Source organism: Musa acuminata, chromosome BXJ2-11 (assembly GCF_036884655.1).
Source record: "Musa acuminata AAA Group cultivar baxijiao chromosome BXJ2-11, Cavendish_Baxijiao_AAA, whole genome shotgun sequence".
In the NCBI taxonomy this organism is placed as follows: domain Eukaryota; kingdom Viridiplantae; phylum Streptophyta; class Magnoliopsida; order Zingiberales; family Musaceae; genus Musa; species Musa acuminata.
The window spans coordinates 4,460,218-4,476,821 of NC_088348.1; the positions used below are offsets into that span (position 1 = coordinate 4,460,218).

Consider the following 16,604-nt stretch of genomic DNA (forward strand, 5'->3'; position numbering starts at 1 on the left):
ATTGAACTCCAGTTCCAGTGATTGGCTAGCTTCTCCGCATTGGCAAGTGTCACCTTGCAGTTTGCCGGAGACGCTGGCTCCGCAACCGAGGAATGTGAATTAACTATGAAGTTTCATTGGTGACCATGTCCATATCTCCTTGGTGGAGAATAGTCACACTCGAGCATGTGAAGAGGGCTTTGTTGAAACCCACCAAGAACATTAAAGATGACGGATGGCATTACAGCAAGTTGTTGAATAAGATATGAACGTATTCCTCCCAACCATATACTCTTAAGTGGATTTCTGACATGTTTGACAGAAGATAATACGTGTAAGCAATAATAAGGTTTGTGGAATTTTTGTTCTGGAGAATCTTAGTTTGGATGTCTGTTTCTCATAGAAAGGACAAGTCTGATATGAGAACATTTACAATGATAAGTTGTTCTTAGATCTTCATTCCAGGATACATCAACATTGTCAAATTGCTCAAAATCATTTATATGGAAGTCCTTTAAGAATCTTAAAGCACTAAGAACAGATCATTTCCATTGCAAATATGCATATGTAGTCAGTCATCAATTTAGATGGAGGTTTTGATGAAAGAGTGAGCAGCAATACACATGAAGCATATGAGTGTGTAGACATAAATGTAAAGCAACTACAATACCAAAAACCCATGTCACTGCCAATGAGAAGTATGTAATGATCATAAGACAATTCTTTGTTTGCCCTTCAAAAGAGTGAGGATCCTTCAGGTCCATGTGGATGAACAGTAGTGAGTTTGGAATGAGGAAAGACAGACAAACAACTTAATGATTTAGGCAGTAGATGATTTAACTGCTGCAAAGTTTCTCTTGTTCCAATGTCTCTTTTAGAAATTATCTAGAAATCATGGTGACTGCCAAGTCTTTGTAGCACCAAAAAAGAAACACAAATTGGCATGTTTTTTCCTCAAAAAAAAAAAAGGGTCAGCTTAATGACAGAGAGAAACCCTTCCTATAAGTTTGAGTGAATGCAGCAAATGTTTTCTTGTGTAAGCCATCTTAATGGAAAATTAAGGTATTCTACTTTTCATGGCACTGTATACTTCAAAAATATGAATTAATATGTTTTCCATGAATTCCTCAGCAGTTTTATTATGAGTTATGTGGTCCATCTGTGGTGTCTCAGCTCAGTACATGGGGGTAATTGTTGATCTTGATTGGCTCCAGTTTTGGGCAAATGGAAGCTCTGATGCTAGGAAATTTTGTGATGACAGATTAGACTTCTGTATCCTAAAATGTAATCTGATATCAGAAAAGCAAAGGCTGATCTACAAGTGGATATCCAACACATGTGATGCATGAGGTACTCATGAAATGGACAACTGGGGACAAACTTGGATCTTGCAGCAAAGTTGGTCGCTTTCTTGCGCAAGAATAACACAGAATGTGTCATCAAGAAACATTCATGAAAGGGACATTAACCTACCACTCCCACACATAAGATAGCAATCATAAACCCCATCACCATCTGTGGGTGGTTTGACTCAACTTTGGTGCCTCTCCTTTTTTAAGGTCTCCATGTCCATATCCTTGTGACCTTCTTCTTCACGCTCTCTGCGGGATCATGGTGGTGGTGGCTGTTGCGGACAAGGAGATGGGTTCTGGAGGCATGCATGCTAGAGAAAACATATGATGATCAGTTCATGAGGAGGTGAGACTGCAGGTTGAAGAATCTCTCTGGGGAGTTTGGAGTTACAGCAGCCACAAGCACACGTGACAGATCGGTGCAGTACAATTATCAAAGCTTTGAGTGAATCAAAGATGAGGGTGGGGAAGGTAGGGGACCATTCTGGCCTTTCATGATAAAGCTTGGTGGGGTTGAATCCATTGGCTATGCATCCACCATTGCCTGCAGAGTAAGGACAGCAATTTGGGCAATGGCATGTGAGAGGCTCCTTCATGTGTCTTCACCAAAACCCAAGGATGCAGGAAGACCTCACCGAGCCACGAAATGAGTCTCTGAGAACTCCCCTGGTCGGCCATGGTACTGCTGAACTCACTGTGTGTGACACCCAACATTAATCGAGGGCTGTGTAAGGGCATGTTCCTACCGAGAAGACAACACGAGTACTGGGCTTATCTCAAGGAGACTTTTCCTACATACGTATGCTCATACGTACATGTGGATTTCAACCTATATGGGAGAGAGAGTGCGCAAAGTCTTAGATTCCATAGGACGGTTTGAGCAAGTTTGACTACTGTGGACATGGCTGATAACCTGGGAAGCAGCATGGAGTCAGATGGCCATCATAACTACGCTGGCGCGGCTTCAGGCGACGGCGGAGTGAAGGAGCAAGACCGGCTGCTGCCCATCGCCAACGTGGGGAGGATCATGAAGCAGATCCTGCCCCAGAACGCCAAGATCTCCAAGGAGGCCAAGGAGACGATGCAGGAGTGCGTGTCGGAGTTCATTAGCTTCGTCACCGGCGAGGCCTCCGACAAGTGCCACAAGGAGAAGCGCAAGACCGTGAACGGCGACGACATCTGCTGGGCACTCAACACGTTGGGGTTCGACGACTATGTCGAGCCCATGAAAAGGTACTTGCAGAAGTACCGCGAGATGGAAGGTGATCGAGCTGCCGGTGGTGGCGGCCACAGCACCAAGGCAAGCAGCAGCTCCGATGCTCGAGATCAACCCTCCGCCGGTGCTCACTTCATGTTTGACCCCTCGGAAAGGAGTAAACCTTCTGCATCAAGGGGTTTCTAAGATTATCTTGTGTGCCTTGCTCTGGTACAACCTCATTTACCTTGCGTGCTTGTTTTGCTTGCATCAACTGTTGGCTATAAACTTCTGTACCTTCTTGATTCGTGATATTTGATATTGGAACACATTTTCTTGAGACAAGGCAGCAATCGCTTCGATCCTTACAGTTGTCTCCTACTACATTTTCTCTAAAAGTATTCATTCATCTCAAGTGCCTGCAATGCATGGATGATGCTCACAGTTGAGAGAAACTTAATCCTACTGGTGATATCTGAATCTAGAGTTTAAACTGCCAAAAATATTTTCTTTGAGAACTTCATATATAACCAACCAAGTCACTGTTTGATATTTAGGCTCTTTAATTGACTTTGTCCTCTTTGGATTCCTGGTCAATCTATGCACCCCCTAAATCCAACATAAGATCATTGTCATGCTTGTATTAAGGTGACAGAAGCACCATCTACTAATCAAAATCTTACATGATTCTAGGTCATCGATCTCGGAGTAGTCTGATCTTTCTTATCTTTTTCTTTTCTTGAACAAAGTGTAAAAGCAAAGACTGGGGTACCACAGTTGTGTCTTGCAGCTTAAGCAGCAGCATTCGAGCACACGAAACCCTGTGATGTAGTGCTTCCAACTTTATGAGTGTGCTTGGTGCTCCCCATGGTGTTGCACTGGCTTTCATGTTTCTTCGAGTTCCAGCCAGAAAACAACACGGACATCCTCCATCTCAAGGTTAATTCCTATGCTTCATAGCAAGAAATTTCGACTGAGCTACCAGTTTTGAGGAGAACTGCATAAGATTATGATTTGTCCCTCCATAAGAATCAGTTTTGTGAAGAACAATGGTCACTGCGTGCAATGGATCTTAAACTAAAGCTGCTTTAGGATCGATTTACGTCGTAATGGCGTCGTACTGGTCTGCAGGTGCCACTATGGTTTTGTCTCAAGCTTTCTATTGAATGATCTGAAAGCATCAGTACATCATCATGCTGTGCCAAATTCATTTCATAACTATGCTGCATCGAAACATATGTATTTGGAAGATGTCTCGAGCTGCATGATATTTGACATGGGTTTATTAATTTGTCCTCCCTCCATTGAAGGCAATTAACTTCTGGATGAAACAAAAAGTATGCTGTGACAGAATACTGGTTGGGAGCTACAGTTTCTTCTAATTTGTATGAAGAATGTGCAAGTGAATCTACACATTTGAAGTGAGAAAGAGAGGCCTTGGATCTAAAATCACTAGGAACTTATTAGTTGAAGTTGGATATGGATGATTTGCATGATCCCCCAATTGTAGTTCTACATGAAATTTTAGATTATATGTTTTGGTGTACATTCAGAGAATCTTTACTCATATCTGATGTATTTGGCAATGCTTTGTATCATAAAGAGAGTGAAAACACACATACACAAAAGTGTTATGATAGTAAGTTTGGTATTTCACACATGAGAATAGAAATGCATGAATGTAGCTATCAAAATGATCATTGCAAATCTTGCCAACCCAATAGCACATTTGAGATGACACTCTTGTTTTTGATGGACTGAGTTACTTATTATGCATGAGAGGAAGTCACACCATATTTGACCAATGAGATCATAAGAAATAGGCATTTCTTAATTCCTCCTTCTTGTATTCCTTTTCCAAAAATAAAAAGTAACATTTACTAAGTCGAACAAAAAATTGCATGATTATTCACATGACAGAAAATCTAGTTCCGAAGGTCAGCTTGCTATCCGAAAATGATTGATTTTATGGCCCGAGCATAAGTCACTAACCAATTAGCAATATTGTTTCGCTCTCTCTTAAGCATTAAGCATGAACATAGATGACGAGTTAGTGCTATAGAATATATTTCTTGTTCATGTTATAATCGGATGCGAAAAATAATGTTTGAACATTCTAAACCTACTGTCGATTTTATGTATTATTTTTCATGATAGAAAATCATTCAATTACTTAATTATATCATGTAGATATTAGTATTTGATTATTTATCGTATGATATATATGTAAATAAGTTAAATGTGAAGAAATAAGGAGATTTAAGATTAGCCCGGATTGAGATAAACCCGAGTTTGATGTGGTGAGCTTAGAAAATAGTATATACATACATATATATATATATATATATATATATATATATATATATATAAAATTGATGGAAGGACGGTTTCCATTCGGCCCAAACAGTGAACTTATACTCGGATCAAACCGGAAGAGGTTGGAAATAAATCTGCCAAAGAACCGAACCAAGCCGGACCAGACAAAACAAATGGACCCGTGCCGAACTGTCACATTCAATAAATAACCAGCCCGGTTTAATTAGTGGGTTCATCGGCTCCGACCCGAGCGATCGAGAGGATTCCTGACTTCCTTCCCACGCCGAGCGCCACGGAAGGAGACAGCGGAGCGTCAGCCGCCCGACAGGGGAGGTTTGATCGGCTGGAGATAACGACGGGAAGGAGATTGATGGCGGTTGCTTGAGGTACGAAAGCATTGACGGCGGCAGGAAGCCTCGCCGCGCAATCTTCGTCTTCCCTGTCCGTGCAAAAGGTGGCCGGATCTCCGTGCCTGGCTCATGTGCAAGGAGGCGGTCGCTTTCTTCCGTTAGGCAGCCCTCCGGCGGTGGCTCTCCTTTCGCCGACGGAGGTACCTTCTCCTCCTTTTTCTCTATCTCTCTCTTTTCCTCCCTCCCTCCCCCTCTCTCCCTCTCGGCGGTGCCAGTACTTGTGTCCCCGTCGCTCTGGCCCCTCCTCCTCCACTTCCCCCGCCCCTTCCTCCCGCCGGCTCTTTGTTGTATCAGCCGGCCGCTAACCTCCTACCTCCGCTATTTGCTTCTGCTTGGCGGAGCTGCCCCTCCGAGTTCCCTCCCTTCTCTCTGTTTCATGACTTGGACCCATCATCGAAGTGCAAAAAATCAACTTTTCTATGACACGTTGGCCTCTAAAGTTTTTAGCGCTTTAGCATTCAGATTGTATCTCGTAGGAACAAATAATCTAACACATCTAATATAGAATGCAAAAGATCTCACTGAACTACATAATTTGACTGGAATGTGCATCCAATTTGTTGACAACTTGTTACAAAAATCCATTCTGGCTGGTTAACTTTTCTTAACTATTTTTGGATATTATCAGCCATGGCTGTCTTTTTTCGACAAATATCTCAACGATTAGCATTGGCAGCGGCCTCCAGTGCATTGGCCGTATTTTTCTTTCTTAAGATATTTTTGAACTGTCATTTTTTGACAGGATCTAATTATCATCCGCTCTATCTTGTTTCTTTTACAAGAAATAGACCTCTCTCTAGCCTATGTTATTAGGCGATGATATTTTCTTAGTTGATGAGAGTCTAAGTGATATTAATTATAAATTTGTGTTATGAAGGTAATCTTTAGAAATTAAAAGTTTTAGATTAAGTAGGACTAAGAATGAATATATGAGATGTAATTTTGATAATATTAGGAATAGATATAAGAATATAGTTAAATTGGATGGACAAGAAGTTCTTTTAAGTAAAAATTTTAAGTAACTTGGATCAATTATTTAATAAGATGGAGAGATTAATGAAAATATTATTCATAGAGTAAAAATAAAATGGTTAAAATGACGAGAGTCGTTCAGAATTTTGTATAATCATCAAATATCTTTGAAATTAAAGGAAAATTTTTATAAGATAATTGTTAAACCGACAATGCTTTATGACTTTGAGTGTTGGACAAATAAGAAACAACATATACAAAAAAAATTATATTGCTGAGATAAGAATATTGAGATGGATGTATAGAATTACTAGGAAAGATACGAAAAATATATTTTTATTTGTGAACAACTAGATATCGCCTCGATAGAAGATAAGATGAGAGAGAATTGTTTGAAATAGTATGAACAAATGTTTTGAATACCTATGAAGGCGATAGTTAGAAGAGCTAAAATGATTAATGTTAGTGATATGAGGAGAGACAGAGGAAGACCTAAGAAGATTTTAATAGAAATTATAAATAAAGATTTAAATATTCTAAGCTTAACTAAACATATGATTCTTTACAGATCTCAACGGTTGCAAAAAGTCCATATAGCTGACCCGAATAGTTGGGACTTACGGCTTTGTTGTTGTTATTGTATATCTTGTTGCTTTTTAAATACTTGTTTATTTGCAAATAGCACAAAGTCATATTCGGTTCATTCATTGCATAGTAAAAAAGATCAAGGTCAAAAATCTCGTATCGGACAACCATACCCGATTGGTTTCGATAGGAAATTGCAGAAACTAAAAGTATTACAGTCTGTTGCATAGGTCTTTGTATTATAGTATAAAGGCATGCTTTTGGCTTAGCTGCCTCAGCGATAATTAACATAAGGGAATTCAATGTTTGGTATTTGGCATTGTTATTGGGAGGTTCTTTATTGCAACTCATGTATATTAAATGTTGTTTGTTACTATTTTGCTTTATATCTTTTAACAGGCTTTTATTCTAAGCTGACTGTCATAGATTTTAGCAAATTTTTATGGGTTTACAGTGTTTTACACTTGAAGCCATTGCCCTTTTACATCAAAGCATCTGTCTAGTTGATGTAAGTTGTCATTATGTTACTGTCAGTAACTATGCATGCCACTTTTGTTAATTTTACAGATCTTGCTTTGTTACCTGGATAAGGATGAATTCTGTTCAATCAATTTACTTGTCTAATAGAGGTTTCCTTATTGGGCCCACTGTGACAAATGCAAGAAACTCTTCTTTATCTTGGGCCTCATACTCAAATTCTACATGCTTATATGCTGTTCCATCCATTGAGTTCTCTCAATGCAAGGTGTGTCCAAGATTAGTTCATAGTGCACGAAAGAGTGAAAGATGTGCTCCAGTTTATGCATCTGGGAAAAGGGGTAACTCCAAGAGTGAAAATGAGGTACATCTTTTTATGGTTGCTTTCTCATTTTTCGTACTGAAGTTATAAGCATGTGCTGGCCTTTGGTGGTAAGCTATGTGCCTTATGCCACGCTGGCCATGCTGCATGGCCTCTGCCTGGGCCAGATGTGACAATGTTAGATTTAAGCATGGCATTTAGCACTGTTGTGCTTGGCCCAGCATGACATGTAACAGTTGGAGCTGCAACTCGGTGCTTATAATATGGATAGTAGAAGAAGCATTCATTTTTTTTTAATTTTCTAGTCAACCAGTGATCATAATTATATTTCATTTTGTCACCATGTGCATAACATGCAGACAATCAATGAGCTCAGAAGTTTTTGTTTGCAGACCATGTTAAAATCTCTGCATTCTGAAACTGTTGTGTCAGTAGAAACTACCATTGCATGCTACACAATCAGCTGTGAGTTTTAGTTTGGATATATGTTCTCTTTGTTTTTTGGCTAAATTTTGGCATTTTGTAAATGTTTCTGAATCTGAGCAGCCTTTTTCATGGGAATCACTGAAGAAAGCTATTGGAGGCTTTGGAAGAGAGCTAACAGTGCAGGATATGTTGAGAGAGCAAGCACGGCAAAGACAATTTGATGGAAATGGAGGTGATGGAATATCTCGTGGGCGTGGTGGCGATGGTTCTGGTGGTCCAGAAGATGAATGTTTTGCAGGACAATTTGATGAATTCCTGCAAGTGATTATGGCAGTTGTTGGTGTGGCACTTTTGGTAAGCTTTTCTTCTTGTCTTCATTTCTGCAAATTTCTGACTAATTACCCATTGTTTTTTCTCTATATCTTACATCATTGGGCTAATTATGTACGTTACAATTTGTCGAATTTTGAAAGTTTGAGCATATTGTTGGTCTTTGTTAGGATTTAACAACAAACAGAGAACACAGGTAAAAAGCCTCCATTACAGTCTTAATATATGTTCTTTAATGCATGTTGTTTCTGCCTTCTCAATTTCTGACAAGTTCCAATGTGTTCTTTGGATTTAGTATATGGAAAGAATTTTTTTTTCTTGTTTATGCCCAACTGTTATCCCATTCTTTTGATTGTTAAGCAATAGACTCAATTTGGTAATTTGATTAAAGAATATGCCTCTATCAGAGCCTGAACATATCCATGGTTTGGTGGCTTTATTAATCACTGATCCCAAGAAACATATCCATGGTTATTAGACAATGATAATCAAGTGTAGCACCTGATAAATAAATTTTAGTCAAATGGAGGCTTGTTTCTTGGGATGAGTGATTAAAATATGCTCCCCTGATAAATAACTTTCGGTCAAGTGTGATTAAACAGATTTCAGTCAAATGAGTGATTAAATAAATTTCAGTGAAGTGTAGCACCTGATAAATATCCCAAGAATATGCCCCCCTCCCACCCCCCTTCTTCCCTCTTGCTTTTGATTTGATTGGACCTGCCCCAAGATAAGTTGATTCAAGACTCTGCCTGCACTTTATGAAAATCCTAGTGCATGCTATCTTTTAACCGAAATCAACAGTGTTTGCAGAAAATTAAATGAATTTACCTCCACCAAAAAGAATAGCCATTCATGTTAAACTTGCAATGGATTATTTTTCCTCTATATCGCAAGGTGTATATTTCTATACCATCAAAATAATTTTGAGGCTCCTAAATATCAAGACCATTCATTTCTGCATTCATGCTTGGATGTCCTTCTTTATAACTCAGTCTAGGAACAAATCCACTGATAATTTTTGTTTGGTATTGCAGTATACCTTAATGATTGGTGGTGAGGAATTGACTCGTCTCACCAGAGACTATATCAAGTATCTTTTTGGGGCTAAGCCCAGCGTTCGCTTGACACGTTCCATGGAGAAATGGCGCAAGTTCTATAAAAGAATTGCTCGGAAGGGGATAGTAAGAGAGGATTGGTTGGAACGGAAAATCGTTGCCACACCCACATGGTGACATAAGCCTAGATAGCTGGCTTATCTGGTGGCGACGTACTTCGAGAGCTACAGGAAACAAAATCGTTAAATCTATTCTGTCTATTTATGACCTCTCTGAGGGTTGCCAGTGTAACCAAGAAACTAGTGTTCTTATTTCTTCAAATACTCATGTTCTTCGGATTCCTTCCCCGCCTTTGTTGAAATGAAATGGCCAAAAGGGTTTTCTCACAGTTTGTAGGGCTATAGGAAGCACAGTAATCCTTCTTTTTATCAATTGTATGATGTATGAGTTTGTTTTATATTTGCATAACATGAGTAAACTGCTGCTCTTGTTTTTGTGAGCATAATTAACAGGCAACTTGGGCTTATAACATGTTGCGACATGTAGAAGGTTCTATAGTATATATGCTTGCTTTGCTTGTAGCATGTAAAATGATCAGCTATGTCAGGGATGTGGATGATACATGCAGATGAGTCACCCTACTTTCGATATATTAACATATGAATTTGGTGAAGTGGGATGTGAACCATGGAATGCTGCAGAAAGGGAAATGATGGTGGTGTGTTTGATACATTATGATGCAGTTGGTGTCACATTAATCCAATTTCTACACCCCCCACATATACACTGCATGCATACGATGTGACACCATGCTCGACGAGTAAGAACTCATCTACTACAAATCATGCATAAGCATATACAGACTTGTGGAGGGGAATGCGATTAATTTGGAGATGATGACCTTCTTGCTCAGAGACTCGTCTGAATCTTGCCAAATTCCAACCTCTTCTTCCCTTCCAGCTTGTTGGTGATGTAGTGGCGACTGTACTCGCCATGATTGTATCTCCTATACAAGCATGCCTTGTCATTCACCAGTTCAGGAACGGGACCCAACTCGATCTCGTAGCTGGGAGCGTAGAATGTGACCATGGAGAGCCTGTCGCTCTCTCGGTTGGTCACCGCTCGGTGTTCCACGCTCTTGTACTTGCCGTTCGTGAGCACCTGCATGTCCGTCACGTCAGTGATCGCCCGCGCTGGATCGAGCGCATAGGGCTTGCCACGGAGCTCTTACCTCGAGCGTGTCGCCGACGTTGACCACGAGGGCGTTGGCGATGGGATGGACGGGAAGCCAGGCGCCGTCTTTGAGGATCTGCAGGCCGACGGATGCTGTGTCTTGCTGCAGGACGGTGAGGGCGCTGCCGTCGGAGTGCGGGGTCAGCCCCAGAACGAGGTCCGGCCTCGAACATGGCGGGTAGTAGTTCATCCTCACAGCTTGCACGGCCTCCCCAAACATCTCGTTGAAGAAGCTGCGGCGGAGGCCGAGGCTCTCGGCGATGAAGCCGAGCAGTGTCTCACATAGTAGTCTTATGCTGTTGGAGTACTTCTCCAGTGTCTCGCTGTAGCAGTAATACAGGTATAAATCGTGGCCATGGCGATAGATACACGGCGGCGAAGTGTTACCTGAAGGAAGGTGGATTCGTGGGCCATAGTTCAGGCTTTCTCATGAAGGCAGGCGCGAGGCCCAGCGCAAACATGTTGCACCAGTCCAGCTTCTGCTCCTCCGAGAAGACGAAGGCGTGGCCGTAACCCTGAATCCCACCGGGTGGCATCGGGTACTTCTCCTTCTCCTCCAAAGGCAGCATGAAGAACTCCTTGGCCAGCTTCTCCATCTTCTCTAGCAGCTCATGCTCCACTCCATGGTTGATTACCTGCATGTGTCATCGCCTCAGTGCTGCTTCGGCTTCTGGGGAACCAGAAGAGAGATGAAGAAGCGCAGTACGCACCTGGAAGAAGCCCCACCCTTCGCAGGCAGCAGCGAGCTTTGCCATCTCCGATTCACGGTCTGGTGTTTTGCTGCTGCAGCTGCCCAGCCTCGATAAGTCGATCACGGGGACGTCCATGGAAGGGAGGCCGGGTGAGAGAGCAGGAGAAGGCCTCTCGTTGCCATCTCGCACGTAGCGCGCAGGGATCACCGTCGGATGAGAGCGCCGTAGCTCTTGAACGTCCTCGACGCCGCCTTGGATCACTGCCGTGTCGGAATTCTCCTTCGTTGCCATTGCGTTGCGTTCAGTAAGTGTTCTTCTCCTCGTTTGCAGGGAACGCTGCATACAAATAAGAACATAAAGCTATAAGAGAAGACAAATTGGCATCTCCTTTTACAAAACAGATCAACCAAAGCATCTTCGCGTTACAAATTAGCAGAGACAGCCCGGTCTAATATCCTAATCTAATACATAATTAATGACTAGTTTAAGCGCAGCATTACGGAGTCCATGTCATCCATTCTCTCCTTTGATGCCTTCTTGATTCCAACATGAAATCCAACAACTACTCTCTGTGCCAATTCCTTGTCGTATCTTCCCATAAATTATTTACATGTATTAAATACTAATAGATAAAATGTTGAACTGTAATGACAGTACAAACACATACATAATTACTTTGGCCTCCAACATCATGGATACATTATTTTTCCTGATGCAGTATGCATTACACTAAGTACACATCATCATGGAGCCTAATTGAACAATGAATCCTGCATTTGAAGTTCATCTCAGTCAACAAACAGTACTTCCTGCTATATACGTAAACAGTCACTATGAGATGGAGACTTGCACTGAGATGATTGCCACAAACTTGAACACATTGTCGAACTGTGAAGGTCAAAACTACAGCAGAGATGATAGTTTCCTACCCATTAGTATGCAACGTGCTGCATCGTAGGTAGTCCTGCATGCTCCCACCGTGTTTGGTAGTGCAGGACAATCTCTCTCTGTCTAACGGGGAGATTATGCATTTGAGCTGATCTACCAATATTTGAGCTGGCCATCTTAGATTATGCATTTTGATGCCGACAAACTTATCTAGCTTAATTTAAAGAAGAAGAAGAAGAAGAAGAAGAAGAATCATTGTGTCTGTCATCAGAGTCAATCAACATGTTCCCAACCTATTGCTTTTGTACACGCACAGTGGAGTATCTGGTACCAAGCTGCGCCAGATTCCCAACTCCACATGCCACTGAGAAAAAGCTCCTCCATGATCGATTGGAGAAAGCTTATCTGCCAGTCATTCTTCGCCAACTCTCTTCTTTTTCAAGTGGTCATTGGTGTTGGTGCTGCCATCAGATGTCAAACCCATAATTGCCAGCATCTTTCTTTTCAAGACCACGAATGACAAGCTACAGGAAAGTGCGTTCAAAAGTCAAGATGGGTGGCTTTATATTCACCTTAATATGATCACACATCCCATTACACACTTCGTGTAAATATCTTTAACACAACATGCTTGGCTAATCATTCTGCTTAGACATGTCGACATAGTAGGGGAATGTACTTGGAGAAGTCTAGAGTTTGGCTTTCTTGCTCAGTAGCTTGTCTGAATCTTGGCAAATTCCAGGGTCTTCTTGCCCTGCAGCTTGTTGGTGACGTAGTGGCGACTGTACTCGCCATGATTGAATCGCCTGTACCTGCATGGCTGCTGGTCATTGACGAGCTCAGGAACAGGGCCCAACTCGACGTCGTAGCTCGGAGCATAGAAGGTGACCACCGAGAGCCTGTCGGTCTCTTTGTTGGTGATGGCTCTGTGCTCCACGCTCCTGTACCTGCCATTCGTCAGGACCTGCGTGCATGTGGCGTCGATCAGCAAAGGATTTGGTGGCAGATTAAGATGGAGAAGAAAACTAGGGTGGCTGATGGCGCCGACCTCGATCGTGTCACCGATGTTGATGACGAGAGCATCGGCGATGGGGTGGACGGGCACCCAGGCGTTGTCTTTTAGAATTTGCAGGCCGACGGATGCCGTGTCTTGCTGCAGCACGGTCAGGGCGCTGCCATCGGAGTGAGGGCTGAGCCCCAGAACGAGGTCTGGCCTCGAGCATGGAGGGTAGTAGTTCATCCTTACGGCCTGCACCGCCACGCCGAACATCTCGTCGAAGTAGTTTGGGCTCAATCCAAGGCTCCTCGATATGAACATGAGCAAAATCTGGCAGAGCCTTCGTATGCTTTTCGAGTACTTCTCCAATGTGTAGCTGTGATCGCATATACATGTTAGAAGCTGATGGAAATACGAGGGGAAGACTTGTTCTTCTCTGTTGCGGTGACGGCAAGATGGAAGTACCTTAAATTAGCTGGGTTTGTAGGCCAGAGATGAGGCTTTCTAATGAAGGCAGGCTCCACACCAAGTGCAAGCATGTTGCACCAGTCCAGCTTCTGATCCTCCGAGAAGACGAAGGCATGGCCGTACCCCTGAATCGTGCCTGGCGCCATTGGATACTTCTCCTTCTCCTCCAAAGGTAGCATGAAGAACTCCTTCGCCACCCTCTCCATGGTCTCCAGCAACTCTTTCTCTATCCCATGGTTGATCACCTGCCATCGCATGGTTGATGCTGCATCGATCAGTGTCCCGACCATTATAATAAGTGCTGAAGAAGTTGGTGGATGAGCCATTAAGCTACCTGGAAGAAGCCCCACTCCTCGCAGGCAGCGGTGAGCTTTGCCATCTCTTCCTGGCTCTGTCTTTTGGTGCCGCAGACCAGCTTCGATAAGTCGATGACAGGGACACTCAGAGAGGAGGGGAGGATCGTCGACAGAGCCGGCCGCTCGTTCGTGTCCCGCACGTACCTCTCGGGGACGGTCGTCGGCCGAGCTCTCCGCAGCTCCTGGATGTCTTCGACCTCTCCGATCCTGATCTCAGAACTCGTGCTAGAGCACAACACCGGAGCCATAGAGGTCGCAAGAATGTATACCAACTGCTACTCTGCTGCAATTAGCTCGTGTTGTGCTTCTGCCTCGGCAGAGCATGGCCATATATAGAGCCCATCGGCTCTCCCACGGCCGTCCGTTGGTTCTCGACGCACTTTGCCCGCTGCCACTAAGCCATTTCCTCGAGCAACCGAAGACCGGGACCTCCCACCGAAGGAACAAATGGGCACATCATGGAATCAGAGGTGGTGATGGAAAGTGGGGTGGGCAAAGACGAGAGAATCTGAATTGGAGGGACAATGGGATCTCCGCATGGCCACCACAGCTCAACAAAGAATCCGCGCAGCATCTCCCCCTCCAACTTTGACAACAGCTGTTTCCTGTGTCCCAACCAGAGTTCGTGGCAGTGCGACCTCATTGGTGATTGATCTAAGCGGAGAATCTGAGAACCTTCGGCATCCATTCCCTCGTGAACTCTTGTCTCTGCTAAAGCTCATACACTTGTCCTCTGAATGGACATGTGGAGGGGGGTTTGCCGGTCATAAAGCATGGCAAAGGGAGGTGTAATTATGACAGAGTTGAATTGGGTGGACCGTTCTTTACCTGAGTCCCTCGCCACCGTCCGCTCTCTTCTTCCTCCATGTGCCACTGGAAGCCAGGGACCAGAAGAGAGGGGATGACACAGCAGTAAGAATCAACTACAAAATTCTCTGCAAGCCCAAGCAAGCCAACACAGCAACAAGATTTAGCAACAGGCAAAGCATAACAGTTTACATAGCATCATAAGATCTTATAAGGAAATTAATACTGATATTATATGCATTTCAAAAGGAACTGCAAATTCTCAGTGCATGGCTATCATGTTGGCCATGGAAGACTGGCTGCTGTCCAATCCAACATGCAGAGGAAAGCAGCATACAATCATTGCCCATAAAATTTGATGGCACTGTAGCTACTGCGGTTCCAACCTAACCAAACCGATCAAGTTCGATTCGATTCGACCCTTAACGTTTTCATTCCAACTAGTTTGAACACACCTTCTTCAACAATTTCATGTGCTATTATTGGTGCGAAAAAGTATGATTAATTATACTACTTCTTGTGCATAGGTTATGTTAATCTAGAAATTTGACAACCAATCTGTGTCTTTACCTTGTTGTAATCTGTGCATTCACTATCAATATTAAGTTATAAAAGCCTCAAAAGACATGTCTTCAGATGTTTACAGTTCTTCAAGCTCATCATCCAGCTGCATAATTACAGTTGCATTAACCCTAATCAATTTCATGCATGATATTAGCTGCCAAGGACTGAATGGCTGATTTTAAAGCGAATTAAGTCATGGAAATGCTTTCAGACTTACTTAAGATAAGTGTCTTAATTAAGTCATGCTGATGTTTAGATGAAAACCCATTTGCTACATGTAGCAATATATAAAATGGGCGTCTCTTATTCCGTCAATTTGTCTAATTAATTAGCAACAAAAGAAAAGAAAATTGACAGAACATTATTAGCTCTGTCTTTAAAGATACGTTTACCATTTAAAGCAGAGGAGCCTAAAACATTATTCCGTGGAATGCTCGATATCGGCTCCCAACTCAGGATCACCATCGGCATCGTCGCCGCCAACCTCATTGGGGGTGGCGCCAGCTTGGCCCTCGCCGCTGTGCCGGCCGCCATCATCACCTTAGGCTCGGAACTCCCTCATCGAGCGTGGGCGCGACGAGAAGGCCAAGGCAATGCTCGATCCGTGGCACCGATGACGTCGACGAGTAGTACGAGGACATGGTTGCGGCCAGCGAGGATTCGAAGACGATCAAGCACCCTTGGAGCAACGTAATGCAGAGGAAGTATAGGGCTCAGCTCACCATGGCTGTCCTCAACCCCTTCTTCCAGCAACTCACTGGCATTAACGTCATCTGTTCTATGCCCCGGTGTCGTTCGAGACCATCGGCTTCGGCGATAATGTCTCCCTCCCTCATGTCCGCTGTGATCAGTGGCCTCGTCAATGTCTTCGCCACCTTTTTGTCTCCATCGCGACCGTGGATAAGTCGGGAAGGCGCCGACTCTTTCTGCAGGCCGGTGCACGAATGTTCATTAGTCAGCTATTACAGCTGACGACCACACAAACATTGCTGAGTGCACAGTAATAACATATAGAAGAAGATCCATAAATCTTTTAACTGCCGTTGCTCTGTTCTTATCTGCTGCGCTTAAGTGAGCCATCTTTCTTGTTGTAGTTTGTTGTGGGAAACAACTTTGAGCCGAGGCTTCGAGGTCGACGCGGCTTGGTTCGGGTCTAGATGACGGGGTATCTTCTCGA

The 16,604-nt window shown here is 43.2% G+C and overlaps 4 protein-coding genes across 4 annotated transcripts; 2 read left to right on the forward strand and 2 right to left on the reverse strand.

Moving 5' to 3' along the window:
* Positions 1 to 1,748: 1,748 nt before the first annotated feature.
* LOC103970488 (nuclear transcription factor Y subunit B-4-like) lies at positions 1,749 to 2,894 on the forward strand. Its single transcript, XM_009384277.3, has one exon. The coding sequence runs from the start codon at positions 2,233 to 2,235 to the stop codon at positions 2,731 to 2,733; it is 501 nt and encodes a 166-aa protein (XP_009382552.1). The 5' UTR covers positions 1,749 to 2,232; the 3' UTR covers positions 2,734 to 2,894.
* A 2,193-nt stretch (positions 2,895 to 5,087) lies between these two features.
* LOC135627313 (uncharacterized) lies at positions 5,088 to 9,810 on the forward strand. The gene is made up of 4 exons (XM_065133361.1): positions 5,088 to 5,392; positions 7,377 to 7,650; positions 8,155 to 8,388; positions 9,402 to 9,810. Exons 2-4 carry the CDS (start codon positions 7,402 to 7,404, stop codon positions 9,597 to 9,599), a joined length of 681 nt encoding a protein of 226 aa, XP_064989433.1. The 5' UTR covers positions 5,088 to 5,392; positions 7,377 to 7,401; the 3' UTR covers positions 9,600 to 9,810.
* Positions 9,811 to 10,103: 293 nt separating this feature from the next.
* On the reverse strand, positions 10,104 to 11,728 carry LOC103970490 (protein LATERAL BRANCHING OXIDOREDUCTASE 1). The gene is made up of 4 exons (XM_009384279.3): positions 11,366 to 11,728; positions 11,043 to 11,290; positions 10,654 to 10,978; positions 10,104 to 10,583 (listed from the first exon to the last, which is right to left on the reverse strand). The coding sequence occupies exons 1-4, from the start codon at positions 11,687 to 11,689 to the stop codon at positions 10,332 to 10,334; spliced, it is 1,149 nt and encodes a 382-aa protein (XP_009382554.2). The 5' UTR covers positions 11,690 to 11,728; the 3' UTR covers positions 10,104 to 10,331.
* Positions 11,729 to 12,770: 1,042 nt separating this feature from the next.
* LOC103970491 (protein LATERAL BRANCHING OXIDOREDUCTASE 1) lies at positions 12,771 to 14,431 on the reverse strand. The gene is made up of 4 exons (XM_009384280.3): positions 14,035 to 14,431; positions 13,698 to 13,945; positions 13,284 to 13,608; positions 12,771 to 13,199 (listed from the first exon to the last, which is right to left on the reverse strand). Exons 1-4 carry the CDS (start codon positions 14,302 to 14,304, stop codon positions 12,945 to 12,947), a joined length of 1,098 nt encoding a protein of 365 aa, XP_009382555.2. The 5' UTR covers positions 14,305 to 14,431; the 3' UTR covers positions 12,771 to 12,944.
* Positions 14,432 to 16,604: the final 2,173 nt, after the last annotated feature.

What these genes read in the sequence shown, in the direction of transcription:
- LOC103970488 (XM_009384277.3), top strand. Translation starts at nt 2,233, where the DNA reads ATGGCTGATAACCTGGGAAGCAGCATGGAGTCAGATGGCCATCATAAC.
- LOC103970491 (XM_009384280.3), bottom strand. Translation starts at nt 14,304, where the DNA reads ATGGCTCCGGTGTTGTGCTCTAGCACGAGTTCTGAGATCAGGATCGGA. An exon ending in AGGAGTGGGGCTTCTTCCAG is followed by an intron (nt 13,946 to 14,034) that starts GTAGCTTAATGG and finishes ATGCGATGGCAG; the next exon opens with GTGATCAACCATGGGATAGA. An exon ending in ACATCGGTGACACGATCGAG is followed by an intron (nt 13,200 to 13,283) that starts GTCGGCGCCATC and finishes ACATGCACGCAG; the next exon opens with GTCCTGACGAATGGCAGGTA.
- LOC103970490 (XM_009384279.3), bottom strand. Translation starts at nt 11,689, where the DNA reads ATGCAGCGTTCCCTGCAAACGAGGAGAAGAACACTTACTGAACGCAAC. An exon ending in AAGGGTGGGGCTTCTTCCAG is followed by an intron (nt 11,291 to 11,365) that starts GTGCGTACTGCG and finishes TGACACATGCAG; the next exon opens with GTAATCAACCATGGAGTGGA. An exon ending in ACGTCGGCGACACGCTCGAG is followed by an intron (nt 10,584 to 10,653) that starts GTAAGAGCTCCG and finishes ACGGACATGCAG; the next exon opens with GTGCTCACGAACGGCAAGTA.
- LOC135627313 (XM_065133361.1), top strand. Translation starts at nt 7,402, where the DNA reads ATGAATTCTGTTCAATCAATTTACTTGTCTAATAGAGGTTTCCTTATT. An exon ending in ACTCCAAGAGTGAAAATGAG is followed by an intron (nt 7,651 to 8,154) that starts GTACATCTTTTT and finishes GAATCTGAGCAG; the next exon opens with CCTTTTTCATGGGAATCACT. An exon ending in TTGTTGGTGTGGCACTTTTG is followed by an intron (nt 8,389 to 9,401) that starts GTAAGCTTTTCT and finishes TTGGTATTGCAG; the next exon opens with TATACCTTAATGATTGGTGG.